At 47.6% G+C, this 27,947-nt stretch overlaps 1 protein-coding gene across 1 annotated transcript; it reads left to right on the forward strand.

Annotated features, from left to right (window-relative positions):
* Positions 1–42: 42 nt before the first annotated feature.
* LOC118076488 (NACHT, LRR and PYD domains-containing protein 12-like) lies at positions 43–27,947 on the forward strand. Its single transcript, XM_060269665.2, has 10 exons — positions 43–253; positions 2,631–2,705; positions 3,779–3,945; positions 4,473–4,647; positions 7,977–8,042; positions 11,099–12,815; positions 19,346–19,432; positions 20,924–21,094; positions 23,701–23,868; positions 25,374–27,947. The coding sequence occupies exons 2-10, from the start codon at positions 2,669–2,671 to the stop codon at positions 25,459–25,461; spliced, it is 2,676 nt and encodes an 891-aa protein (XP_060125648.1). The 5' UTR covers positions 43–253; positions 2,631–2,668; the 3' UTR covers positions 25,462–27,947.

Here is a 27,947-nt window from a genome sequence, read left to right on the forward strand (position 1 = left end):
AGCTGGCTGTGTTTGCTTCCTGAAAGCCACCTCCCACGATCTACTGAAAGTGAAAGCAGAACGAGAAGTTTCTCGCGTGAAATGGCGTCTTTTTTTCCTGCCACCTGTGAAGAAGGACCAGCAGCAGTAGCGACCCAGGCCGTGGAGTGATCTGAGTACGCACAGATCCCTATTTGCCTCGGCTCTCTCTGGCCCTCCATAAAAGTCAGCTTCCAGAAGACCAGCAAGGCTGAGCATCACTGTAATCGGGCAGGTGAGTGCTCTCCGCCGGGTGAGCTGAAGTTCATGGTCCCAGTTGAGGACTCTGGGGGACTTCCTGACGTTTGGAATCTGGCCAGCAAATAAAAGATGAGGGTCACCGAGCATGCACAGAGTGCATTCTCCCTCCAACACAGAGCGTTCATTGTCCAGGGTTGTTGTCGCCGTCGTCGTTAGCCCATCCTTCAATCTTCTCTCCCGCCCTGCGAAAATGTACAGTATCAGCAGCCTGGGGCCAGGTGCTTTGAGAGACAGCCTCCTGTCCCCAAGGGCGTAGCCAGTATTTTTGTTGTGGGGGTGGGAGGACTTGGCTTGGGGGGCAGGGCTTTTGCTAGAGGGGGCAGAACCTACGTGATTGGTCCGTTAGTTAAGTATTTCTATTGTTTTGCTTGATTTGGGGCTACGCCCTTGCCCGTCCCTGCATAGTGTTACTGAACTGCAATTCACATCAATTCTGACTGCTGGCTATGCTTGCTGGGGCTGATGGGAGTTGTAGTTCCGCAGTACCTGGCAGGCTAAAGGTGACCCATACCAGACTTAGATCACCTGGGGGTGTATTTTGCTCATGGCACTGGACCTTACAGAATATCACAGTGCTGGGTCCTGAAAACAGGCCTTTTCTGCTGTTGTCCATGCTCTGTGGAACGTGCCACAGGTAGGGTTGCCAGACTCAATAGTGGACAGGACTTCTGTGCCTTTAATTGCCCTGCTTTCTTTTGAGTCTGGAAATCTTAAAGAGAAACCAGCAAACCCTTTGATTGGAAATTAAACAAAGAGTCTGGTGGTTTCTCTTTAAGGTTTCCAGACTCAAAAGAGAGCAGGGCAATTAAAGGCACAGAAGTCCTGTCCACTATTGAGTCTGGCAACCCTAGCCACAGGTGAAAAAAGCAACCTCCACCTGTTGCTTCAGAAGTCATGTTTTTGAACCAGCTTGCCCACCTGACCCATCAGATCAGACCCCATTTCTCTGTTTTTCTCTCTTTTTAAAAAGTGTTTTTTTACTGTTATTATGATGCTGTTTTCTTGCTTTCGTTACTGCTTAGAGCAGTGGTTTTTTCCCTTTCTTTTTACTTTTTAAATATTTCTATTCATTTTTATCTTTAACAATTATCACAAATAAATCACAATCATATACAGATAGGATTCTCTGAATCCCCGGGCTTCCCTCCACCCCTCCATGGTTTCCATCGTTATTCTTTTCCAACTGCATCTTGTAATGTTCTCCATATTTCCTTAATACTCGATTCTCACCATAGTTCTTGCTACATTGCAAGTGTTTCTTAGAATCCTGCCAAAGTTTTTAATTGTTTACAGTGGTCTTTTAAGTAACTTACAAATTTTCCCCGTTCTTTATTAAATTTATTATCTTCTTGGTCTCTGATCTTCCCGGAGATTTTCGCCATTTTGGCAGCGTTTTTTCAAGCAGTGGGCTGCAACTCACTTCCAGGTGGGTCTGAGCGCCAAAGGCTGCACCCAGATCTATCTTGCATGCCTGCCTTGCCCCCTTGCTGTGCCATTTACCCGAAGGAGCATCTCCACCCCCATCGTTCTGCCCAGACACTGAGGTCCAGTGCCAAGGGCCTTCTGGCAGTTCCCTCACTGCGAGAAGCCAAGTTGCAGGGAACCAGGTGGAGGGCCTTCTTGGTAGTGGCGCCTGCCCTGTGGAATGCCCTCCCATCAGATGTCAAAGAAATAAACATTTAGAATACATCTGAAGGCAGCCCTGTTTAGGGATGTTCTTAATGACTGGTGTTTTGTTGTATTTTTAACCTGTTGGAAACTGTCCAGAGTGGCTGGGAAAACCCAGCCAGATGGGCAGGATAGAAATAATAATAATAATAATAATAATAATAATAATAATAATAATAATAATAATAATAATTTCCCACGGTAAATGTATGTAATTAGCTGAAGAAAAGTCTGAGTTAAACTCCTTGCCGCAAAGAAAGTGCTGTGGGAAAGAATGAAATGTTTCCCCGATTGTCCTCAATTCCCTCCGCACTTGCCATTCTCTCTTGCCACACCAGTGTGCCGTTCCACACCCTGTGAGAATGACTAGTACAGAGCCTAGGCAGCAGTCATGCCAACTTGAATAAAATATTGGGGGGCCCAGGTAAGCCCCAGTGCACAGGCAACCGTTTGAATGGCAATGCCCATTCACTTTGGACGGCCCAGTCCCCTGAAATATTTGATGGGGGGGGGGTGGAGGCAAAGGGACCTTGGCCCCTAGGAATTGGCTCCTGTGTTATGCAGTGAGATGCTTGGCCAGTCATTCTTGGTTTTAAAAACCGGGAGTGTTAACAAACATGACCCCCATTAGTACTATTCCAGCATTGATTCCCCCCCCCCTTTTTTCATTCTCTCCCTTTCAGTCTTTAGCGAGTGGCATCATAGCAAGGTGGAATCCAAAATGGCTGCAAGCTGCAGAGGTGTTGTAATAACCGAAGGTAAGCTTGTGTCTGTGAGTGAGTGACAGGTGGACTGCTGTCATCAGCAGCAGGCTTGCAATTGGGATTAAGGAATCACACCAAGTCAGAGCATAGCACTGTAGAGCTGGAAGGGACCACAAGGGCCATCTAGCTCAACCCCCTGCAACGCAGCAATCCTGCCCACAGCCGGTCCATGTAGCTCAGTAGACTGGATGGCAGAGAGGGGACAGTCCTAGCCCTAACCTGGAGATTGCCAGAGAGACCTGAGACCTTTTGCATGCAAATCAGATGCTGTACTGTTGAGCTGTGGCATTTTCCCTGATCTATATACTGTACATGGTTCAGCAACCCAGTGTATGAGTTGCAAAAGGCATTATTTTAAAGAAATCTAGTACCAATTCCAGTATTGTATCTGAAGAAGTGTGCATGCACACGAAAGCTCATACCAAAATGAAAAACTTAGTTGGTCTTTAAGGTGCTGCTGGAAGGATTTTTTTTAATTTTTTTTTGACTACGTCAGACCAACCTACCTGTAACTGAGACTAGATAGTTCAGGTGTTCTGATTAATCTGTTCAAGAAAGAGCACTTAAGTGAAACAGCCCATGAAAAGTTGCAGAAAAGTTTGCTTGTTGTTCACTGCCCTGATATTTTAGGATATGGTGGAGGGGGAAACCGTGTGTGTGTGTGTGTGTGTGTGTGTGTGTGTGTGTGTGTACCTCGGTTTTTGAGCGTCTCGGAAGCCTAACGTTTTGGTTTTTGAACACCGAAAACCAGGAAGTAATTGCTTCTGTTTCCGAATGCTCCTTGGAAGTCAAACGGCTTCCGCTGTGTGTTTTTCAGTTTTTCCAATTGAACCTGCAAGCCAGCCCTTTGTGCCTCGGTTTCCAAACGTTTTGGAAGTCAAACGGTCTTCCGAAACGGATTACGTTTGAGAACCGAGATACCACTGTATATAAAATGTACTAGTGTCTATGTGGCTAAAGCACCACATTTCTAGGCTTTCAGGAGTGTTTCTCTGAGCATTCCAACCCCATGAAAGCAACTTCTGACTCCTGGCTGCATTCATGGTTGCTGTGCTGTCTCTTTTCAGGGGACCTGCAACGCTTTGGCGAACACTTAGAGGCTTTCGCAGAAAGCCAGCTAAGGAGAGTCACAGAGTATTTCCACCCGGATTTGATCTACGTCATCGAAAATTACATCGCCCAGGTGGTTCAGGAACTGAGGAGCAGGAAGGTCATTACACCTGAGCAAGCCCAGGTAACAATGCTTTGCAGGTCCTTAAAAAAGGTATGGCGGGGGCTGCAGTTCTAAGGGAACGGTGGATCCTCGAGAACACAATCCCAAATGCAAGGAGTGTTTGGGGGGATTTTGGCCAATGCAACCCCCATTCTACTCTGGCCTAAGGAGGGAGCTGTGGGGCAAAATAGCCACACTTACCCAGAAGCCTCTAAATGGCAGTGAGCCATAGAATACCATCATATTGAGAAAGACACATTCTCCAAACAGCTAGGGAGGCTGGGGTTAGTGTTGCGTTCCAGTTTTTTCTTTTAAGGTTTAGACAGATTCATGGAGATGGATAACTGTTGGCAGCCATTGGCCATGGAAGCTTAATAGAACCTCCATTTCAGTGACAGTATACCTGAATATCGGTTGATAGGAACAAACAGCAGAGGAGGAGGGCTGCCAGCATAGCTGGGCCCTTGATCTGAGTGAGAAGATTGCTGTATTTCCCCCCCCCCATCATCAGCTAGCTAGCTAAACTCTGTCTTCTGTGTTTCGTTTAGATCTATGAAAAAATAGAGAAGCGCCAGGATTCAACTGTAGCAGCAGAGAAGCTAGTTGCTGACCTTGCCAGTAACAAGGCTTTGGCAATAGGGCTTTGGAAGAGTGTCTACGCTCTGAGGCGCCACTGGTCTCATCCCAACCTTGAGGTGATGGTGGGGGAAATCGCCCGCAAAGGTAATATATTGTCCCCTGCTCCCTGAGTGGTGAGAATTTTCTTTTTTGTTGTGTTTTTAATTAAGGTTTTATTAAGGAGTTACTATTACCGGTAGTATATAGGGATAGTATACTATTAGTATATAGTATATATAGGGACCCAGGTGGCGCTGTGGTTAAACCACTGAGCCTAGGGCTTGCTGATCAGAAGGTCGGCGGTTCGAATCCCTGTGACGGGGTGAGCTCCCGTTGCTTGGTCCCAGCTCCTGGCAACCTAGCAGTTTGAAAGCACATCAAAATGCAAGTAGATAAATAGGAACCACTATAGCGGGAAGGTAAACGGCGTTTCCATGTGCTGCTCTGGTTTGCCAGAAGCGGCTTTGTCATGCTGGCCACACGACCTGGAAGCTGTACGCTGGCTCCCTCGGCCAATACTGCGAGATGAGCGCGCAACCCCAGAGTCGGTCACGACTGGACCTAATGGTCAGGGGTTTCTTTACCTTTACTTTATTAGTATATAAAGCCCTTTACAACTCGGGGCCGGTTTGCCTGAGCTCTCCTTTCCCCACATATGCTCACTCAACTGCTTCAGTCGGTGGAATTGGCAGTGCTAACAGGTGCCATGTAATGCCTGTTTTGCATTTGTAAAACTCAAACTGGATTTATTTATTTATTTATATTTGTATGCCACCTTTCCACAGTTAAAACAGTGCTTCAATATGAAAGGATTTACATGATTACAAACATAGCAAAGAAGTCAAAAATGAATAAAACACATTGAAATCTACATAACCAAACTGTCAGGGAGGTTGCTGGCTACCCTCGAGCAGCGACACTCCAAACCATCTTGTCTTTAATACTTTTATTGTGAATATTATTTACAGTGCAAGAGCTTCATGAAAACATGTCTACTCGATATCATCAGATTCTCCCAATGGCGCTTTTCGGCTCCTCCCCCAGCAGAGTAGTTTGGGGACCCCAAATCTCCACCCCCTGCGTTTGTGAGCCGCTGATCGCCTCAGTTCTGGGGTGAATTTGAAAGGATGCCCCTCTGCTCTTTCCCCGCTAGAAATCTCTGCTGGTCCCTCCTCCCTTGCTGGTATCAAAGGCTGCAGGTAGTGCTCTTGGATGCTGCCTGAGCCCTGGCCCGCTCCGCTCACTTCCTCCTTCCTGTCTCCTGACCTCTGCTGTTGTCAGAGCCGTTTGAAGAGCTGGATTTGATGAGGGGTGGCTGTTCCCTGTAAGCCCACCCCCTTAAACAAACCAAACAATTTCCACATAAAAATAAAGATACAAAAAGTTAACATCAGTTAATATCAATAACAACAGGAACAACTCCCAACAAATCTTCCCCCCAAATACCCCAGTCCTTGCTGGGCAGCATCCCCAGCAGCAGTTCTATGAGGCCTGACAGGACCCGCCCTGGGCCAGGTGGAGAGTGGCAGGACCAGGCCTCAGGTTCAATAGGATTATTTTATTTCATTTTTCTGTTGGAAGCCGCCCAGAGTGACTGGGGAAACCCAGCCAGATGGGCGGGGTATAAATAATAAATTATTATTATTATTATTAGGGTCGATCCTTCACTATTCTTTTCAGCATCTGCTGAAAACATGAATATTTAGACAAGCCTACCTAGATGCTTAGAAAGTTGAGGTAATTTAAATCTGTTTTAGCATTTTGGCATTTTTAAAGTAGGGTTCTCTTCCCCCATCCCCTTGCATTTCACTGCTTTTTTCTTTTTTGTTTGTAAACAACTTTGAGGAGTTTTTTGGGGTTTTTTTTTACAATCAAGCAGTACCTAAATTTTATTAAATAGGATATAAAAATAAGTAATGGCAAACAGTTTATTACTATTATCAATATAAAAACGGATTTGTTGTGCCAGAGTTTTTGAATGCACTTTAATTGGGCTAATCCTACCTTACCAGCACCCTACAAGATGCTGACGTCTGGAGGCGACGCTGTTTTAATCCAGTTCTCCTTGTATCGCAGCCAGCCTTACGGTCGGGTAGAATGAATCAGCCACCTCTGGCAGCAGCCCTATAGAGAATAGGGTTGGAGGGAAGACAGAGCTGTGCTTGCGCCCGGCGGCCTGACCAGTGTCCCCAGAGTCAGCTTGCTGTCTCATCACCAGTGTCAATGTCGGATTCGACTGCCAGTCCAGTCAGCGTTGTATATGCTAGGTGGCTTAGGTAAAGGTAAAGGGACCCCTGACCATTAGGTCCAGTCGTGACCGACTCTGGGGTTGCACGCTCATCTCACATTATTGGCCGAGGGAGCCAGCGTATAGCTTCCAGGTCATGTGGCCAGCATGGTTCATTCTATCATATGTGGTGGACATGCCCCAAGATAAAAGGCTTCTGGGAAATGATTTATAATGAAATGAAAAAGATATATAAAAATACGTTTCTGAAAAAACCAGAGGCCTTTTTACTTGGAATAGTAGGGGAAGAAATTCCCAAAAAAGATGTCAATCTGTTTATGTATGCCACCACAGCTGCGAGGATTTTAATTGCAAAATATTGGAAAAAAGAGGAACTGCCCTCTTTACAGGAATGGCAAATGAAAATGCTGGACTTTATGGAACTGGCAGAGCTGACAGGAAGACTCCAAGATCAAGCAGGGGAAAGAGTGGAGGAAGACTGGAGAAAGTTTAAAATATATATAGGGAACTACTTTTGAAAGTTGAAAATCTGAATATCTAGGGAAATACAGAAGTTAAGGCATTAGGGAGATAAGAGGAGTTTATAAGGTTGAAAAATTGATACGCAAATATAAAGATGAGATTAAGAGGAACTAAGGAGATTATAGTATGAAGGAAGTAAAAGAGATGAAGTAGAAACTGCTACAGTGATATTCAAAATGAAAATCAGATAGTGGGGAGTTGGGGAAGCCAAAAAGACAATGATTTAAAAAGTTGATTAAAGATGATATGTTTATGTTTTTGTTTGTATTGGTGTTTTTGTTGTTGTTGTAATGATGTTCTTTGTATTTTTGGTATTTTTGGTATTTTTTGTTTGTTATAAAATGTTTAATAAAAAATATTTTTTTTTTAAAAAAAGCCGCTTCTGGCAAACCAGAGCAGCACATGGAAACGCTGTTTACCTTCCCGCTATAGCGGTTCCTATTTGTCTACTTGCATTTTGACGTGCTTTCGAACTGCTAGATTGACAGGAGCTGGGACCAAGCAACGGGAGCTCACCCCGTCACAGGGAATCGAACCGCCGACCTTCTGATCATCAAGCCCTAGGCTCAGTGGTTTAACCCACAGCGCCACCTGGGTCCCAGAGGTGGCTTAGACTATGCCAAATTTCACTTCCAACTGTTTTGCTTTTTCTCTTTTTTTGAAGATCAAGCGCTACTCAAGGAGATTCTTCTAAATGAAACCGGACACAACCTTGCCCCGGAAATGAAAGGTACCGGATAGCAAATAAAAAAAGTTCACCAACATTGGTCCATTGAACCAATGCAAGGGAATCAGATTTTGGTTCTGGGATTGTGGTGGCCCTCAGGCATGGGGCACTCAGTGAGCAGCTCCCCCTGCAACCTGAAAGGAGTGGGACGTGCCAACTTAGTGTTTCCTTAAGCTGCACCTGATCTTGACTGTTCTGTGCAGAGTGGTGAGCCTTGCTTACCTTGGAGTTGTTAGAATATACGCAGGCATCCCCAAACTGCGGTCCTCCAGATGTTTTGGCCTACAACTCCCATGATCCCTAGCTAACAGGACCAGTGGTTGGGGGAAGATGGGAATTGTAGTCCAAAACATCTGGAGGGCCGAAGTCTGGGGATGCCTGGAATATAGGGATGTAAAGCCCTATATTCTCTTTGCTGCCACTGGCTCCGGCAAAGAAGACCGTAGACAGTTGTAGCTATTAGCTACTTTTATTAGAGAGCGATGGAAAAGTGTGTACGCCATCACTCTCAGTCAGAAGTGAAAGGGAAAAGCAAAGAACATCACATGACAGGAGATGAGGTTACATCTGTTCTCCTGTGTGGGAAAGTACAGCAGTCACACATCCAAACAGTAAACAATTATCCTGTCTCACATGCAGCTGGGCAGTGGACAGAATTGAATGCTAACATCTCCCCTGAATTCTGAAACGAAAAAACTGCAAATGCAAAAGCATCATTAAGAGAAGTTGTCATAAACATAGTACGACTTTCCTGCTGTGGCACTCTCTGGCTTTTGTGAGCCTATCCTCCAGGGGACCAGAGCTTTTGCTCTGTTGGCAAAAACAGTGTTGCGTCTCACAACCTGTTGATGTGGCTTAGGCACAGTTGCGTACTTAGCCTGTGTGAATGTTGCCTGTGTTGGAGTATGAAGCACAGCTATATTTGCAATTGCTGTGTTGGCAAACTCCTGGGAGTACCTCTTGGGTCCTCTGGAGATCCTCTCAGACCTACGTGAGAGGTGCAAATCCTGTTGACTGAGATTCTCATTTAATTGATCTCTATTCATATGGGGAAAATATTTTTATTTGCTTTAATTCTGCCCTTCTTTTCAATAAAGCAAGCCCTTTTCTTATACAAGGGTTCAGTTTTGGGTGGCCACATGTTAATACAAAAACGCATAAAGCCAGGGCCCCCTGCAAGGTGGGGGGCTGCTTGGCTGCCTTCCCAAAGCCCAGTAAGCGCTTGCCCAGCTTTGGGAAGGAGGTGGGAGGAATCTGGAACCCTACCAGACCAGAGCCCTTCTGCCTCCTTCCCAAGATCAATCGCAGCTTTGCACAGGTGGTGGTGAAATAAATGGAGACTAGGTTTCCACTGCAATCATGGCCTGAGATTGCGTAAGTAAAATAAACATAAAACAAGGCTTGCTCAGGGGTGAAGCTTGTGGCCCTCTATCCCATTTTGTCTTCACGGTAATAATATGTGGTAAATATGGCAAGAGAGAAAGTGATCTGGTACGCTGGCTGAGACCCTACCTGCCCACAGAGTGGTGCATGCTCTAGTTATCTCCCGCTTGGACTACTGCAATGTGCTCTATGTGGGGCTACCTTTGAAAGTGACCTTAAACTACAACTAATCCAGAATGCGGCAGCTAGACTGGTGACTCGGAGCGGCCGCCGAGACCCTATAACACCGGTCCTGAAAGACCTACCTTGGCTCCCAGTACATTTCCGAGCACAATTCAAAGTGTTGGTGCTGACCTTTAAAGCCCTAAACGGCCTCGGCCCAGTATACCTGAAGGAGCATCTCCACCCCCATCATTCAGCCTGGACACTGAGGTCCAGCTCCGGGGGCTTTCTGGCAGTTCCCTCCCTGCGAGAAGTGAGGTTACAGGGAATCAGGCAGAGGGCCTTCTTGGCAGTGGCGCCCACCCTCTGGAACACCCTCCCATCAGATGTCAAGGAAATAAACAACTATCTGACTTTTAGAAGACATCTGAAGACAGCCCTGTTTAGAGAAGTTTTTAATGTGTGATGTTCTATCATGTTTTTAATATTCTGTTAGGAGCTGCCCAAAGTGGCTGGGGAAACCCAGCCAGATGGGTGGGGTATAAATAACAACAATTAGCACAAAACACCCAGGAAGCTACATGGATAAGTAGGGATTTGAACCTGGCTCTCCTTGGTCTAAATCAGGCATCCCCAAACTTCGGCCCTCCAGATGTTTTGGACTACAATTCCCATCATTCCTGACCACTGGTTCTGTTAGCTAGGGATCATGGGAGTTGTAGGCCAAAACATCTGGAGGGCCGCAATTTGGGGATGCCTGGTCTAAATGCAATGTTCTGTCGGTTCTGCTTTACTGGGTCAATTTGGACACAATGATGAACCATGGCTTATTGTGACAGGAATGACCTACCGAAAGCCATGCGCTTACATGCCTCTTTAATCCCTTCCCCTCCTTCCAAGGATCTCAGCTTTGCTTAACATTTTGTCTGTACCCTGAGCTGTACCCTAATCATAACTAGTATTTGTGGCAAATAGCCCAGTTCCATAATAACCCATGCTTTCCAAGTTGCCCTGTTTCAAACCATAGTTAAGATCAGGCACCCCCAAACTTCGGCCCACCAGATGTTTTGGACTACAATTCCCATCTTCCCTGACCACTGGTCCTGTTAGCTAGGGATCATGGGATAGGGATCATGCCTGGTTAAGATTAACCACAGTTTCTTGGATGTGTTGAAAAAGCAAGCTGAGGGACTAGAACGAAGGTTTATGGCGATTTCCAAACCAGCTCACTGGCTCTCAGTGTTTCTTGTAAGGATCGTCTACCACAGGCATCCCCCAACTGCGGCCCTCCAGATGTTTTGGCCTACAACTCCCATGATCCCCAGCTAACAGGAACAGTGGTCAGGGAGGATGGGAATTGTAGTCCAAAACATCTGGAGGGCTGAAGTTTGGGGATGCCTGCTCTACCAGTAGCCAGAGAGGCTACAATCCAGGAAGTGTTTGCCTATTTGATCTCCTGTTCTGCTAGGCTGGGCCTAATTCAGTAAACCCTGCGATTTTTTTCTTCTGTCCAGCTTGTCAGGTTGAACACAGACGTATTCTGTGTGAACAGACCAAGTTGCTGAAAGAAACCGGCCCAATAACACGGCCCGAACATGGGCAAAGTTTCCCCATCCTCAACCGCTATGTGGATATAAAAATAGTCGCTGGTGTCGACTTCAGGAGACAAACGTTTCAAGAACATGAGGCCCTGGCTGCTGCTGCTGGAGAGCTGTACGAATATCGCGTCCGCCGCAAGATGCAGGGGGAGCTGGAGCGGATCACCCTGGACCGCCTTTTCCGTTGTTGCTATCCATCAGGCCGCACGGCCCACTTTGTGATGGTAAGCGGCGTGGCTGGGGTCGGCAAGAGCACCCTAGCGCAGAAGTTTGTCTTCGACTGGGCCACTGGAAAACACTACCAGAAATTCACTTTTGTTTTCTTCTTCAAATTCCGAGACCTCAACACGGTGGGGGGAATGACCAGCCTAAAAAGCCTGATCCAGGAGAAGTATCCCAGTTTACCCTCTAAACTTGACACAATTCTACAGGAACCCCAAAAATTGCTGTTCATATTTGACGGTTTGGATGAGAGCAACAGTAACCTTGACTTGGGCAGGAACGCGGAATTTTGTGCCCAACCAGAAGATGTGAAACCGGTTGGGGTGATTGTGGCCAGCTTGCTGAAAGAGAGGCTTCTGAAGGGATGTTCCGTCCTCCTGACCAGCCGCCCAAGCAATCTTGCCCGTTTGGAGAGAGGGATCTTCCACAGAGTGGCCAGTATTGTGGGCTTCCTCTCCCAGGAAAGAGAAAAGTACTTCCACAACTTCTTTGGAGAAGCTGAGGTGGCCAAGGAGGCTTTGGCCCACGTGAGGGAGAGCCAGGTTCTGTACACCCTCTGTTACAATCCTTCTTACTGCTGGATTACTTGCACAGCCTTGCAGCCTTGTTTCGTCCCCAAGGCCGGACAGCCACACACCCTTCCCAAAACGGTAACTCAGCTCTTTGTGAGCTACACCAGGCATGTGATGGTCAATCACACCAAGGAGCTCCCTGAGTGTGAAAGGGCGCGGGAGATGATGATACAACTTGGCCGGCTGGCTGCGTATGGCCTCCGGCATCGCACTCTTCTGTTTGATCAGGCGCTATTGGACAAGTTTAATGTGGCTTCATCTCCCCTCCTCAAAACCTTCTTGGTGGAAAACATACAAAGTGCCACTTCACCTCCTGCCGTCACCTATTCTTTTGTCCACCTCACTGTCCAAGAGTTTTTTGCTGCCCTCGTCCATTACTTAGACTTCAAGGAGGACAGTTTTGGAGATATAATGGCAGCAGTCCAAAACGACCAAGGTGGGGAGTATGAAATTTTTCTTCGCTTCCTCTCTGGCTTGTCTCACTCTTCAACCAGGGTACCATTGGAGTCTATTCTGGGGAAGTTCTCACCAGTGACCACTAGGCAAGTCCTTGACTGGATCCTTCGTAGGGAAACGGATCTTGATGGGAAAAAGAGGGCCTTGAATTTCTTCAATTTGCTTTTTGAGGCACACAACAAGTCACTTGTGTGTCAGGCATTGGGGGATGATGCCTCCATGGACTTTTCGGAACTGTACCTGATGCCTGTGGATTGTGTCATCCTTGCTTATGTGCTGAGATGCTGCGGTAAGATTGACCTCCTAAATCTTGATGCGTGCTTCATTCAGAACGAGGGACTGCAGAGGCTCAGCCCTGAGCTGCACATAATCAGAGAACTGAGGTAAGCAGCTGAAATGCAATTCATGGCTGATGTCAAATTACAAGTACAGTCGTGCCTCGGATCCCGAACGCCTTGGGAGTTGAACGTTTTGATCCCAAACGATCAAAAAACGAAAGTGAGTGTTTCAGGTTTTTGAACGTTCTTTTGGAAGCCGAACGTCCGACAGGGCTTCTGCAGCTTCCGATTGGCTGCAGGAGCTTCCTGCAGCCAATCAGAAGCTGCGTTTTGGAAGTCAAACATTTTGGAGGTCGAACGGACTTCCAGAACGGATTCTGTTCGACTTCTGAGGTGTGACTGTACTTCCAAGGTTTGATTAAACAGTCCAAATGATTGATGGAGCAGCTTTCACGTGGAATTTAGTCTTTGGACCTTGCTAAATCTGCCCAACTCCACCCCCCACCCACCCACAAACTGAAACAGCACCTGCAGAAGGATTGGGGCCCATGGTTCGAACTACTTTAAATGGGTAGGTTGCATACTTCACGACAAGTGTTATTTAGTATTCAGGTATCTGCCACAGAGCCAGGCTTGGACATCTGAATGTACCTGAGACCTGACAAACAGTCTTCCTATCCAAAGGTCCCTGCGGTCAGTGACTAGAGCCAAGGGCTGGCACAGGAGCGGGAGACTGAAGCCAATATCAGGATCAAAATCGGCAAAAGTTTTGGCCTTTTCAACGAGGCAGCAGATGAAGAGACAGGCAGGCTCCAAGTGTTCGTATTCTTAGAATTTTGAAGTGTCAGGCATAGCTCTAGTGGCTTTAGCCCAAACGTAGCAGAGTTTCCCTGCACAGCGCAGAAGCTAGTTGAGGTGGAAATGACTAGTCGGCTAGACGCAGAATAACTATTTACAGGATTTATTAAAAGAAAATAAAAGCAGCAGAGTTTCTGCATACAAAGCAAAGCAAAATAAATCCTCTCTCTCTCTCTCTCTCTCTCTCTCTCTCTCTCTCTTCAACCATACGCAGCACTCCTACTCCTAACACCCAACAAGAAACAACTGTGCTAGCATTCCTAGATAACAGAGTTCAGTGCTGGTCATTAACCAATCAGAGAGTAGTTTCCAGGCCAGGCAGACCTTGGCTTTCTGCCAAGAGTAAATTGACACTGCCTTGAGTTAATTGTGTGAAGTAAGTTTCCCATGAGAACCAATTGTCAGAAACCGAACACATATTAGGCCTTGCCAGTTCAGAAGCTTCATACAGTCTGCCAGTTGCGAAGGTTGAAGGTGGTTAGGGGAAGCCATGGCTCTTAAAGTGGACTTATAGTTATGTAAAGGTATTGTGTGGGTGTGGCCTTTGCCTACATCCCTCTCTGTCCTTTTCCCATCAAGGCAGATGATGTCTCTTAGCTTGGGGGCAGGGGAAGGAAGGGGGGGGAAACCATCCAACTACAGCAGGTCCCAATTTTGATGAAAAAGCCTCCCAAACCAGTTTCCAAATTATCAGTGAGAGGACAGTCCCTTCAGTCCCACTGAAATATACTCGGAGTCGAGAGTGAATTTCATGCTCTTTATTCAGCTCATATTCATCAAGGAGGAGAAGAGAAGACGAATGGCTCTTTTCCCAAAACCATCTGCTTATATACATTATTTACACAATGGGCCTTGCGTGATTGGCTACTTCAGGGCTACACCTGTGGGCCAATTATATTGTGGATTGACTTCTGCCTGCAGCCTGATTGGCTGCTCCTACAGGCCAATCAGGTAGCAGATTCACTTCTGCCAGCCGCCTGATTGGCTGCTCCAGCAGGCCAATCAGGTTGCGGATTCACTTCCACCTGGAGTTGGATTGGGTAGCTCCCGCTGATTCTGAATCCTATTGTTCTAGGATTCCGCTCAGTACATAACACCCCTCCCCTCTAAGTTCCAGTCCTGCCTGGGAAGTTGCATTCATAGTCCCCAAGGTCTGCTGGCCGCCTCCGTGTGCGTTGTGGCCTGGGGTGTTCCTTGGTCAGGGGTTCTGGTTCTGGCTCGTGTTCCGAGGCTGCTGGCTGTGCCGGGGCTGTCTGGTCTGGCGCCACTGAACCACTAGGTTGTGACTCTGGTTCCGGTGTCCTTCCAGCCTCGGGGCGCCCCTCTGTGCCTACTGCTTCTGCTTCCCCTGCCCACCCCTCTCGCTCTACAGGCCTCACTGCCCTGCTGTCCCCTTGGGACCCCTCTGTCCCGCTCTCCTCCCGGGTTCCTCCTGGGAATCGTCGCCGTAGCTGGTCGCAGTGGCGGCGCCAACATTGCCCCCCTTCCGTTAGTACCTCGTACGACACGGGACCGGTCACCTTGGTGACTGTGGCGGGTACCCATGCTGGGCCTGCCCCAAAATTCTTCGCATACACTGGGTCCTGGGCCACAAATGTCCGGGGGTTCCTGCCTTTCCCCACCACTACCTCATCCTGAGGTCTGTCGGGGTGAAGTCGGTCCAGTCTAGTTGCAAGGCGCCGGCCCATGAGTAGTTCAGCTGGGCTCCGGCCCGTCGTTGTGCTTGGGGTGCTGTGCTGTGCTAGAAGAAATGCGGCAAGGCGGTATTCCCAGTCCCCTTGTGTTATGCGGCGGAGGCTGTCCTTGGTGGTCCGCACCATGCGCTCCGCTTGGCCATTGGTGGCAGGGTGGAATGGTGCTGAGCGGATGTGGCGGATGGCGTTCTGCGCTGTGAAGGTCTGGAACTCCTCTGACGTGAATGCGGTTCCATTGTCCGAGACGAGGGTGTCAGGGAGCCCGTGGGTTGCAAACAGCTTACGTAGTACCCGGATGGCTGCCGCCGTAGAAGTGGACGGTACCAGTGCGACCTCCAGCCATTTGGTGTAGGAATCCACCACTATGAAGAATGTTTTTCCCTGGAAGGGGCCAGCGAAGTCCACGTGCAAGCGTGACCATGGATGTCGGGCGGACTCCCAGGGCTGGACTGGGGCCCTTGGGGGATCCGGGCGGGATTCTTGGCAGGTCTGGCAGTGTTGGACCCAGGCCTCTATCTCTCTGTCAATCCCCGGCCACCACACATAACTCCTGGCAAGGGCCTTCATCCTCACTACCCCTGGGTGTGTCTCGTGTAGGGCTGTGAGGACCCTTTTGCGGAGGGGCTGGGGAACAACAACCCTGCTTCCCCATAACAGGCACCCCTTGTGGGCCGACAGTTCATGTTTGCGGTTTGTGTAGCCAGCGAATTCTGGCCCGGGGCTGCTGCTGGGCCATCCTCGCCACACCCAGTCCAGGACCCGGGAGATGACCCTATCTTTTGTGGAATGGTGCGCAACTTCTTGTGCCTGAATGGGTCGGTCGGGAAGCAGCTCCAGGGTCATAACCTCTTGCGCAGGCGCTGGGTCGGGGCCTGTTTCTGGTAGTGGTAGCCTGCTGAGTGCGTCTGCGTGGCCCATCGCCTTCCCAGGGCGGTGGATTAGTGCATACTGGTAGCCGGCAAGGAAAATTGACCACCTGAGGACACGTGGAGACAACACTTGGGGGGTCTGCTTCTCGGGGGCAAACAGGCCAAGCAACGGCTTGTGGTCAGTCACTATGGTAAAGGGCCGCCCGTACAAGAAATCATGGAATTTTTTTACGCCCTTCACGATTGCCAGACCCTCCTTGTCAATCTGTGAGTAGTTTCGTTCGGCTGCAGCAAGCGTCTGGGAGAAGTATGCCACCGGCACCTCTCTTCCATCCGGGAGTTGGTGTCCCAGGACAGCGCCGATGCCATAGGGAGAGGCGTCGCATGCCAGCACCACTGGCAGCCTCTCGTCGAAGTGTGCCAAGACCGAGTTCGAGACGAGCAAGTCCTTGACTGCCTGGAATGCGGCCCTTTGTCGCTGGCCCCACACCCAAGGGGCCCTTTTATCTAGGAGTCTGTGTAGGGGCTCCGCTATCGCTGCCTTATGGGGAAGGAAGGCATGGTAAAAGTTCAATAGTCCCAAGAATGACTGAAGTTCGGGCTTGCTCTTGGGCGCTGGGGCCTCACAAATGGCCCGTACCTTGTCACCGGTTGGATGGACCCCTTCTGCGTCCACCTTAAATCCCAGAAAGTCCACCTGCGGCACTCCCAGTAAACACTTTTCCCGCTTCACCTTGAGGCCCGCCGTCTGGAAACGGTGCAGGACGGAGCGGAGGCGGTCCTCAAATTCCTCTGGTGTGGGCCCGGCGATCAGTACATCATCGAAGAAGGGGGTGACGCCAGGAATCCCTTTAAGGAGAGAGTCCATTAGATTCTGGAATATGCCTGGTGCCACGCTAACGCCAAATTGCAGCCGCTTTACTCTGAATGCCCCTCTGTGCGTCACAATCGTCTGAGCCTCTGCTGTGGCTTCGTCCACAGGCAACTGTTGATACGCTTGGGCCAAGTCCAGTTTGCCAAAGATTTTTGACCCAGCCAGGGTGGCGAGGACATGGCTGACCACTGGCACTGGGTATGCATGAGCCGTGAGAGCCTTGTTTATGGTGCATTTGTAGTCTGCACAGATGCGGACCGAACCGTTAGGCTTGACGGGTGTGACAATTGGAGTTTCCCAGGGGGCGTTGGGCACCGGCTCCAGCACTCCTTGCTCCACGAGCCGGTCCAATTCCTCGTCTATGCGGGGTTTCAGGGCGAACGGGACCCGGCGGGCCTTGTGCCTGATGGGTCGTACAGCGGGGTCTAGCTGTAGGGCAATGGGGGGTCCTGTATATCGTCCCAATGCCCCATCGAAAACCCCTGGAAACTCTTTGCATATGGCGTCCACGTCCACTTGTAAGCTAGTGCGGTTCACCCCGGTAACGGCTAGCCCCAGAGGTCCAAACCATGCCAGTCCCAGTAAGCTAACGTAGGGGCCCTTAACTACCAGCAAGTCCAATTGTTGCTTTCGCCCTCGATATTGCACCCTGAAGGTCCCCACCCCCATTGTAGGGACCTTACGTTTCTGGAAGTCCCGGAGGGTGAATGGGGCCGGCCTTAGTTTGGGACCCCCATTAGGGCACAGTTCCCTTAATGTTCGGGCCGAGATTATGGATAGAGTTGAACCCGTGTCCAGCTCCATGCGGCATGGGGCTCCCTCTATCTGTACCTCTATATAAATTTTCTCTGTGCTGGGATGGGGCAACTGGAATACCTGGTAGTCCGTGATCTCCGTCGAGTTGCCTTGGTGCATGGTGCCGTGTGACCTGGGGCTCCTGGGTCGGTCATCTGATGCTTGTCGACGGGTGAGTCGAGCCCGACACACCCGGGCGATGTGTCCCAATTTTCTGCACTGCCTGCATTCTGCGTTGCGGAAACGACAGGTCCTCCTCTCGTGGTTCTCCCCGCAGCTTGCACAGTTCCCTCCTTCTCGTCGAGGCTGCTGTGGTGTGTGTGCTGCTTGAGTGCGCCGCTGTACTCGGTGTACTTCCTCCCTGTCAGATTCGGATTCGTCGGTGAGGTCTTCGTGGTAGACCCTCGGTTGGGATGGCGGGGCCGGTCGTGCCTCTTGCGTTGACCTCTCGGCGGCTTCGGTTGCCCGGGCTTCCTCCAGAGCAATCTGGAACATGAGGTCTTTTTTGGCGTAGAGGCGTCGTTGCAACATCTCGTCCCTCAGGCCACCGACGAGGCGGTCACGAAGCATGTTCTCCAACTCTGAGAAGTTGCATAACCGGGCGGCTTGGCGGAGGGAGGTCACAAACCCAGTTATGGTTTCCCCCGGGGCTTGCCGCTTTGCGTAGAAGGCATTTCGGCAAGCTACCACCGAGGGCTGTGGTGAGAAGTGCTCCTTCAGCCGTTCCATTATTGTTTTGTAAGAGACGGTAGCGACATCTCTAGGTGCAAGGAGAGCCCGGGCGATTTCAAACGTCTCCTCTCCACAGACGCTGAAGAATGTCGCCCTCTTCATGGCATCGTTGGTGACTTCTTTCGCTTGCAGGAGGAAGTTGAAACGGGCGGCGTACCCTTCCCAGTCTCCTGATGCTGGTTTGAATGGCGAGAAGCTGCTGTCGGTTGCCATTCTGGGTTCCTTGGGTCCTGGAGCTGAAGCCTGGATGCACGGTGCGATGCAGCGGTGCAGCAGGTGGCGGTGCTGCGGTGCAGTGCGTGGTGGCGGTCAGCTCAGCAGGATCCCACCTTCGTCGCCAGTGAAATATACTCGGAGTCGAGAGTGAATTTCATGCTCTTTATTCAGCTCATATTCATCAAGGAGGAGAAGAGAAGACGAATGGCTCTTTTCCCAAAACCATCTGCTTATATACATTATTTACACAATGGGCCTTGCGTGATTGGCTACTTCAGGGCTACACCTGTGGGCCAATTATATTGTGGATTGACTTCTGCCTGCAGCCTGATTGGCTGCTCCTACAGGCCAATCAGGTAGCAGATTCACTTCTGCCAGCCGCCTGATTGGCTGCTCCAGCAGGCCAATCAGGTTGCGGATTCACTTCCACCTGGAGTTGGATTGGGTAGCTCCCGCTGATTCTGAATCCTATTGTTCTAGGATTCCGCTCAGTACATAACACCCACAATAATATAAAGGACACAAGGAGGGGGGCAAGGTCTACAGTGACTACTAAATGCTTTTTGCATTCCTATATTTTTTTTTCTCCTTTCACAGTCTTCGCAAGAATGAGCTGAGCAATCAATCTGCAAAGGAGCTTGTTTCTATCTTGAAACATACAGAGTGTCGACTGGAAAGCCTGAGGTATGTTTGTTGCAGCTAATGGGCTATTAAAGGTAAATGGGCCCCTGACCATCAGGTCCAGTCGTGTCCGACTCTGGGGTTGCGGCGCTCATCTCGCTCTATAGGCCAAGGGAGCTGGTGTTTGTCCGCAGACAGCTTCCGGGTCATGTGGCCAGCATGACAAAGCTGTTTCTGGCGAACCAGAGCAGTGCACGGAAACGCCGTTTACCTTCCCGCCGGAGCGGTCCCTATTTATCTACTTGCACTTTGATGTGCTTTCAAACCACTAGGTGGGCAGGAGCTGGGGCCGAGCAACGGGAGCTCACCCCGTTGCAGGGATTCGAACCGCTGACGTTCTGATCAGCAAGCCCTAGACTCTGCTATTATTCCTTACCAAATCCTCACTGGGTCTGCACTGGTCTCCTGATCCTCTAGCAAATGTTCCTGACTCAAAACTAAATTGGAAACATTTTGCTCTCGTGCTCTTTGAATTCTGATCCCTTTTGCAATTTGTTCTGTTGTGAGTTGTGGGCGGTTTTGTTAGAAAACAGAGGTGGGTGAATGTGTAAGCTTTGGTTTCTCTGAGTTTCTCACAGGGTAGATTTGATTTAAATAAAATTGATTTAAATCACTAGTCTGTAAGACTTGATTTTATAGAAAGTTCTTTATAGCCATCAATGATCTACAGGACAAACCATAGGAAAGTTCAGATTGGCAGTCGTCATTACAACGATCTTTGTCAAAGCCCAGCAGTATTTCACATTTATTTATTTGTTATCAAGACTTGACACTTGCCACTCAACGCTTTCCTACTTGTTTAATAATACATTTTCATGAAACAGAAATGTATAGGCGATCAGGTACTTCTGGAAGCATGAAAGAGAGAAAGAAGCAACAGCAATGCTGGGCAGGCACTGAACTATTTCCTGCAAGCCACAACCTCCTGCCCCACACCTGATAACAAAAGGGGCAGGTAAGGATGCGAGATGAGCGCCGCAACCCCAGAGTCATCCGCAACTGGACCTAATGGTCAGGGGTGCCTTTACCTTTAAGGATGTAGCTGTATGGGGGGGGGAATAGGTCACTTCTGCCTACCTGTCAGAACTGCCCACCAGGGTGGGGTGGGGTGGAGCTCAGGATCCAGCCTTGCAGAATCCAGAGGTAACTGGTCCCTAGTAAATGGGTTTAGGAGTCCAGCCTTTAAAATAGAAGAAGGAAAATTGAGCTGTTCAGAGAGACTAACTCCGTGTGTGTCCATGTTTTCTAGGGTTGCCAGACTCAACAGAGGACAGGACTTCTGTGCCTTTAATTGCCCTGCTCTCTTTTGAGTCTGGAAACCTTAAAGAGAAACCAGCAGACCCTTTGCTTGGAAATTAAACAAAGGGTCTGCTGGTTTCTCTTTAAGGTTTCCAGACTCAAAAGAGAGCAGGGCAATTAAAGGCACAGAAGTCCTGCCCTCTATTGAGTCTAGCAATCCCTAATTTTCCACCTTCTCTTCTTTGCTCTTCCCAGCTTGGCAAATAATGCGCTTACTGGACAGTGCTGTAAAGACCTGAGGTTGGCCCTCTTGGAGAATCGGACCCTTTTAAATCTTGACCTGTCCAAGAACAAGCTGCATGATCAGGGACTCTCTGATTTAGTGGAGCTGTTCAGCAATTCGCAGAGCAGGATACAGAAACTAGTGTAAGTGTCAAAGCAACCACCTCAAGGTATGCAGAGTATTTTAAAATATTTGCAGGCCACCTGTACGTTTCCAGAGGTTTGGTTCAACCTTTCTAAAATGTTTATTAAGAAAATATACGAGCAGCCTTTCTGTCAGGTACTGAAGGTGATGTTCCTAACCCCTAATCCAAACAATAAAAAGCCCCACTGAATTACCAAGGTGGAATCTACACACACATATTTTTTTTTAAAAGCCTTGGAAATGCATTTTGAAAAAAACATTGAATTTTGCACAGCTCACTCTCACCATCTAGTGTCACATTTGTACTTTGCAACACATTTAAAACATTCTATTTGCAGCTGTATAGCTGAGTCTCAAGTTGATTTTTAAAATGAAAATACATTGTAAAATAGAGAATACTGTACAGGATCCAAAAAAAATAATAATCAATCAATCAGAGGAGCTAGCAACTGGAAAATACGAAACAAAATACAGATCCAAGTTGATAATATGTTGATGGGTGTGTAAGAGTCATGCGAGAGAAATAGTTTTGTCATTCTCATAGTGCTAGAACTTGGCATTAACCTATGAAACTGGTGGTTGGTGTTTCAGGACTGACAAAGGATCAGCACTTCTGCACGCAGCGTTTCACTACTCTGTGGAACTTACTGCTACAGGATGTGACGGTCACTAGTTCAGGTTACAGTCCCATACACACCTATGTGGAAGTAAATCCCAATGCTAACCCCTTTCATCTCAAGTGTTTCATTGATGATCAGTCTGGGGGCCGCAAACCAGGAGTGTTCATGGCCAAATTATGCACACAAACACACCAACCAAATATTCACAGCACACACATTCATCAGACATAATAAATAACAAGATGGAAGATGGGGGGAAAACTTTTTAAATAATTCCAGTGGCACCTTTAAGATCAACTAAATAAAAGCTTTCAAGGTATGAGCTTTCGTGTGTAATACACACTTCATCAGATACTCTGAAGCAGAGGTGGCTTCTGCCTTATAACTGTTGACAACTGTTATGGGAGTTGGTTCCACAGGGAAGGGCAAGGGATTTTTAAAGGGATAGATGACCAAAATTAGCTTTAGTATGTATAATGGGACATGAATCCAATATCTCTATTCAGACCAGGTCTCTCCATAGTTTTTAGTTTGGTAATATGCTGTAATTCAGTATACATCAGACATGCATTCATCAGTAGGGCTGCCAGACTCAATAGAGGACAGGACTTCTGTGCCTTTAATTGCCCTTCTCTCTTTTGAGTCTGGAAAGCTTAAAGAGAAACCAGCAGACCCTTTGTTTAATTTCCAAGGAAATGGTCTGCTGGTTTCTCTTTAAGGCTTCCAGACTCAAAAGAGAGCAGGGCAATTGAAGGCACGGAAGTCCTGTCCTCTATTGAGTCTGGCAACCCTATTCATCAAGCCCTCTTTTCTCTCTTTCACATGCACACACTACTACGTAAACTCTCATGCAAAAACTTGGATGTACACGCAGACACAATACTGTACCAGCGTTGCAGTGGCTGGAAAAACAACCTTTTTTTTCAGGAGGGGCTTTGCAAAGCAAAACACAGTGTCTCAATCTATTTTTAAAGAGCCTTCAGCAAAAGTGCAGCTCTTAAAGAGCATGCAGGGGTTTTTTTTATTTCCTATCTTACCTCTGCGGTGCTTAGAGCTGAGATTGGCAGGAAACATTTCCAGAGTCAAGATGCTGCTACTGAGCTGTCCCTGCTGTGGGCAACCATAATTACCTCTCCACCCCTTTATACATTTCAGGCAGCATTTTCATAATAATAATAATAATAATAATAATAATAATAATAATAATAATAAAATTTATTTGTATCCTGCCCTCCCCGGCCAAAGCCAGGCTCAGGGTGGCTAACAATTAAAAATAGCACAGTGTACATAAAATCACACAGTCAAGTAATTAAAATACATTCTAAAATCAATTCAGAATCAAATTAATGGCAACCATTGGGCTAGAGGTCTATGAGGATTACAGAAGGAGAGTGGGGGTCACATTGTGCCTTGGCCAAAGGCCTGGCAGAATAGCTCCGTCTTGCAGGCCCTGCAGAAAGATGTCCCACAGGGCCCTAGTCTCTTGTGACAAAGCGTTCCACCAGATTAGGGCCACGGCCGAAAGGGCCCTGGCTCTGAGGCCAGCCTAACCTCCCTGTGGCCCGGGATCTGCAAGATGTTTTTATTTGAAGACCGTAAGGTCCTTTGTGAGACATACCAAGAGAGGCGGTCCCGTAGGTACGAAGGTCCTAGGCCGTATAGGGCTTTAAAGGTTAAAACCAGCACCTTAAACCTGATCCTGTACTGTACAATGCAGCTGGTATAGCACTGGGTGAATGTGAATGTGAGGAATTTTTGGCAACCCTCCTCCCTCCCAAACAACAGCTCTGGGCAAAAAGCTCAACTACTCGTGGCAATCCCCCCTCCCAAAAAAAATCCTCCCCCCAAAAAGCTTAACAACTCTGGGCAATCTCCCCCCATTTTCTTTATTTTGAGTCCCAAAAAATAGGGGTCGTGTTATACATGAGTGCGAGGCTCTGAAGAGGTTGGAGCACCTTTTGACGTCTTTGCTTCCTCTGCTGCAGAATCCGGGAAAACGCCTTCTCCGATGTGTCCTTTGGGGCACTTTGCTCTGCTCTAGCCAACAACAACAGCCTCAGGTATCTGGACGTGAGTGGCAACCCTTTGACGGATGAGTGTGCTGAAGATGTGCACACTCTCATTTTGACCTGTCCTGCTCTTACAGAAATCAGGTACCATCAGGCCTCACTCTTCCTAAGTGTATTCACTCATAAGGGAATTTAAACTTCTAAACCTTGGAAGTTTGGAGGGGTGGTCAGCCTGAGGGAGGGTGTTTTCTGTGGTGCCCCCCTTCATTTGTGCATTGTATGTTTATTGTTTTCTGAAGATGCAACTGTTTAACCTGGCCTCCAACATTTGAGATATATATTTTGACTAGCTGGCCCTGCCACGCATTTCTGTGGCTCATCCCTGTGACTGCCCCCATCCTGTTCCGATCCATGACGTATTCTGCCCCCTCCTTCCTGCCCCTGGCTCATCCCTGTGTCTGCCCCCATCCTGTCCCAACCTGTGAGCTATTCTGTCCCTCCCCCCCCAGCTCATCCCTGTGACTGGCCATACCCTGTCCTGACCCATGAACTATCCTGGCCCCTCGACCCAGTCTGCGAAGCCGAGGCAAGATGCTGTGGAGAGGAAAGCTTTCTTAGCTGCAGTACCAGTGTAGCAGTCGCTAGAGGGTACTGTTTTGCAACATCTGTGCTCCCAGCATGCACTTGAGGGTGATTTGTGAGTTCTGGAACAGGGTTTTTGGGGGGTTTTACCTGGCGGATGTGTGACATCTGTCTTAGCAAACTTTTTAAGATCCTTTGGACATTCGCATGTGATGTTGTGTCAAAATTTGAACATAATCGGTCAAGCGGTTTCAGAGAAAAGTGGACAGCCACCCACATGCCCTTTTTACATTTATATATATATATATAGATAGATAGATAACCCGCCATATTCTTGTGGCTGTAATTTGTTTTAAATTGTTGGGACCTTAGGCTGAAGGGCGGGTAACAAACAATCAAATAATTAATAATGCTGATAACGATAAAAACGACCGCCTGCCTTCCCAAAAAGATTGGGCATTTTGCAATAGGGAAAGTGATAGGAAAAATCACTGTGATTTGTGAGATAGCACTTGTTTCGAGGCAACATCATGTAACCTCCCTGCAAAATGAATTGTGATGAATCCTCAAAAAGCAGATTGTCAGGAAGTGCCCTTTCTCCTGCCACTATTGAGCATACGTACTGATTTATTTGGTGGTGGTTATAGGACTATGAGGTTTCACCATGCGTTTACGTATCTTCCCTTTATTCATTCATGCAACACTTTGAGTGCATTTTCCATCACTTTCCAACCTGCAGTCATTAAAAAGAGCATGGATGTTTATCTAGAGCAGGCATGCCCAAACTTCGGCCCTCCAGATGTTTTGGACTACAATTCCCATCATCCCTGACCACTGGTCCTGTTAGCTAGGGATCATGGGAGCTGTAGGCCAAAACATCTGGAGGGCCGCAGGTTGGGCATGCCTGATCTAGAGCAACAGAGTTATTCAATCCGCTTCAAATGTGCAAACCTAACGTTCCCCTTTGCCATGTTCTGCTTACATTTTTCTTTCCCGAAAACCGCAATTATTGGCAGTCTACTTGAGTGATAACAGTCATAGCTACATTTGTTGTGCTTTTTTTCTAGCTTAAACTTAACTGATATCAGTCCAACGATGGAAGAACATCTGAAAAAGCTGGAAGGTTGCAGAGAAGGCATCAAGATCTACATTTAAAACTCATCCCCCCCAATTATTTTTTATTAATTTTCCAAATTATTACTCCTGCTCATTCTTCTTGCTCTGCGTTGCCCCATCGCACTCCTGGTCCGATCCAAAAATAATTTTAAATAAAATCCATTCAACCTCAGTCGAGGGGGGAGGGCATAATAAAACCAACGACAAACTTAGTTGGTCTCTAAGGTGCTGAAGCTGAGGCTCCAATACTTTGGCCCAGTGTTTCTCAACCTTTTTTGGGCCACGGCACACTTGTTCCGTGAAAAAAATCACGAGGCACACCACCATTAAAAAAGTTTAAAAAATTAACTCTGTGCCGCCCTATATTGACTATAATTATGACTGTAAGAAACACTTGCCAATTGCTGCGTTGGTTGCAATCTCCTGTAATAAGGCTTCACAAGCCGTCCGGCGGGTCAGTGCTGAGTCTTGGTGGCCGCCAGGCTCGTTTGCACTGAGCTTTGGGAAAGAGGAGGAGAAATATTGCTTTCCGGCGGGTCAGTGCTGAGTATTGGCGGCCGCCAGGCACGTGACAATGCAAATCACCCTTCTCATCGCTGCACGTCGCGGCACACCAGCCAGCGTCTCGCGGCACACTAGTGTGCCGCGGAACAGCGGTTGAGAAACGCTGCTTTGGCCACCTCATGAGAAGAGAAGACTCCCTGGAAAAGACCCTGATGTTGGGAAAGATGAAGGGGACGACAGAGGACGAGATGGTTGGACACTGTTCTCGAAGCTACAAACATGAGTTTGACCAAACTGTGGGAGGCAGTGCAAGACAGGAGTGCCTGGAGTGCTCTGGTCCATGGGGTCACGAAGAGTCAGACACGACTAAACAACAACAAAAGGTGCTACTGGAAGGATTTTTATTATTATTTTGTTTCGACTACGGCAGACTAACACGGCTACCTTCCTGTAACTTGTTATAAAGGGATTGTATGTGCACCTGCTGGTTCTTCAAGCAGCTGACTTCCAAAGATAGTCTATACATTCCCTAGTGCTCACCAGTCTGAAGTAGGGTGGTGGGTAGGGAACTATATAAAATTCTCTTCTCTCCAAGATAACTTCATCTTGCTCCCAGATTTTATTTTTACTTGGTTTTTTAAAGCCGTCCTTAAAAACAACAACCAACCACACACACACACACACGCACACACTGCGCTTTGAAAATCATGTGCTGTTAGACTGTAATAATCTGTATTTGGATTTAGGAGGAGGAGGAATATTAGAGTTGGAAATGTGAAAAAAGGGCCACTGAAAAGCGACAGTAGGAAAAGAGGGTGAAAGGTTTTAGGGCTGCCTTCCTCTGCCTTGCATTCACCAACCCAAAAGGCCCAGCATTTGGACAGCACCACGTTAGGGAAGGCTGGTTTAGGAAATTCCTTGTTCCAGTCATATTCATTCAGTACTACTTAAATTTCAGAACCGCCCATTGAGCTCTGGGAAGCTTGCAAAAAACAACAACAAACAATAAAACACACATACAATTCAATAAGGCATAGGATCTGAGCGCTGGCTTCAAAACGAAAATCAGTACCCCAGCAGAAAACAGAATTGTATAAAAGCAGCTTAGAAACTGGTGAAGGAGAACAAGGGCTCTGATCCAAAATGCAATTCCTCAATCGCTGTTGTTTAATCCTGGGTAATTGCTCACTGAAATTCATGCTTCTAAGGAATAAGAGTATATTTTGTCATGATGTAAATGAAAAGTGAAAGATTTTACCTGATTATCTACAGTTTTAATTCACTGTTCTCTCAAGTTACTTTCTGATTTGGTTTACCGTTTATAACCTTACATTTGGTCAGGATCCACCCACTCAAGAAAAGGAGTTGATGTATAGATGGCATTTAACACCAGTAAAATTAGCCAAAATGTATAGAATGAGTAGTAAATCTTGCTGGAAATGTAAAGATAAAGATGGTGATTTTTAACATATTTGGTGGACATGCGAAAAAGTAAAAAGATTTTGGGAAATGATATATAATGAATCGAAAAAGATGTCTAGGTATACCTTTCCCAAAAAACCTGAGGCTTTTCTATTGGGACTGATGGGAGAGGAAATAACAAAGGGAGATCAGAGACTATTTATGTATGCTACAACTGCAGCTAGGACTTTATTAGCCCAAAAATGAAAACTACAAGAGACACCGACAATTGAGGAGTGGCAGACGAAAACGATTGACTATGCAGAGTTAGCAAAGTTGACCTGCGGGATCCGAAACCAGGGAGAGACAAAGTTCCAAAAGGAATGATGGAGTAAATTCGTGGACTATATGGAGAAGAACTGTAGAAGTTTAAAGACACTTGCAGGACTGAAATAAATCCTACAAATTGGTTTTAACTAGATGGACTAAAAGAAACTGCGAGATAGGAGCGGGAAAGAAAACTGAATGATGGGAGGGAGGGAAGTCAAAGCTCGGCAGAGCAAAATGAACTGAGATAGGCGAATATAAGATAAAATGTAAAAAAAAAATTGTTTTTTGTT

Source organism: Zootoca vivipara, chromosome 16 (assembly GCF_965207765.1).
Source record: "Zootoca vivipara chromosome 16, rZooViv2.hap1.1, whole genome shotgun sequence".
Lineage (NCBI taxonomy): Eukaryota > Metazoa > Chordata > Lepidosauria > Squamata > Lacertidae > Zootoca > Zootoca vivipara.

What these genes read in the sequence shown, in the direction of transcription:
- LOC118076488 (XM_060269665.2), top strand. Translation starts at nt 2,669, where the DNA reads ATGGCTGCAAGCTGCAGAGGTGTTGTAATAACCGAAG. An exon ending in GGGGGAAATCGCCCGCAAAG is followed by an intron (nt 4,648 to 7,976) that starts GTAATATATTGT and finishes CTTTTTTTGAAG; the next exon opens with ATCAAGCGCTACTCAAGGAG. An exon ending in TGTCGACTGGAAAGCCTGAG is followed by an intron (nt 19,433 to 20,923) that starts GTATGTTTGTTG and finishes TGCTCTTCCCAG; the next exon opens with CTTGGCAAATAATGCGCTTA.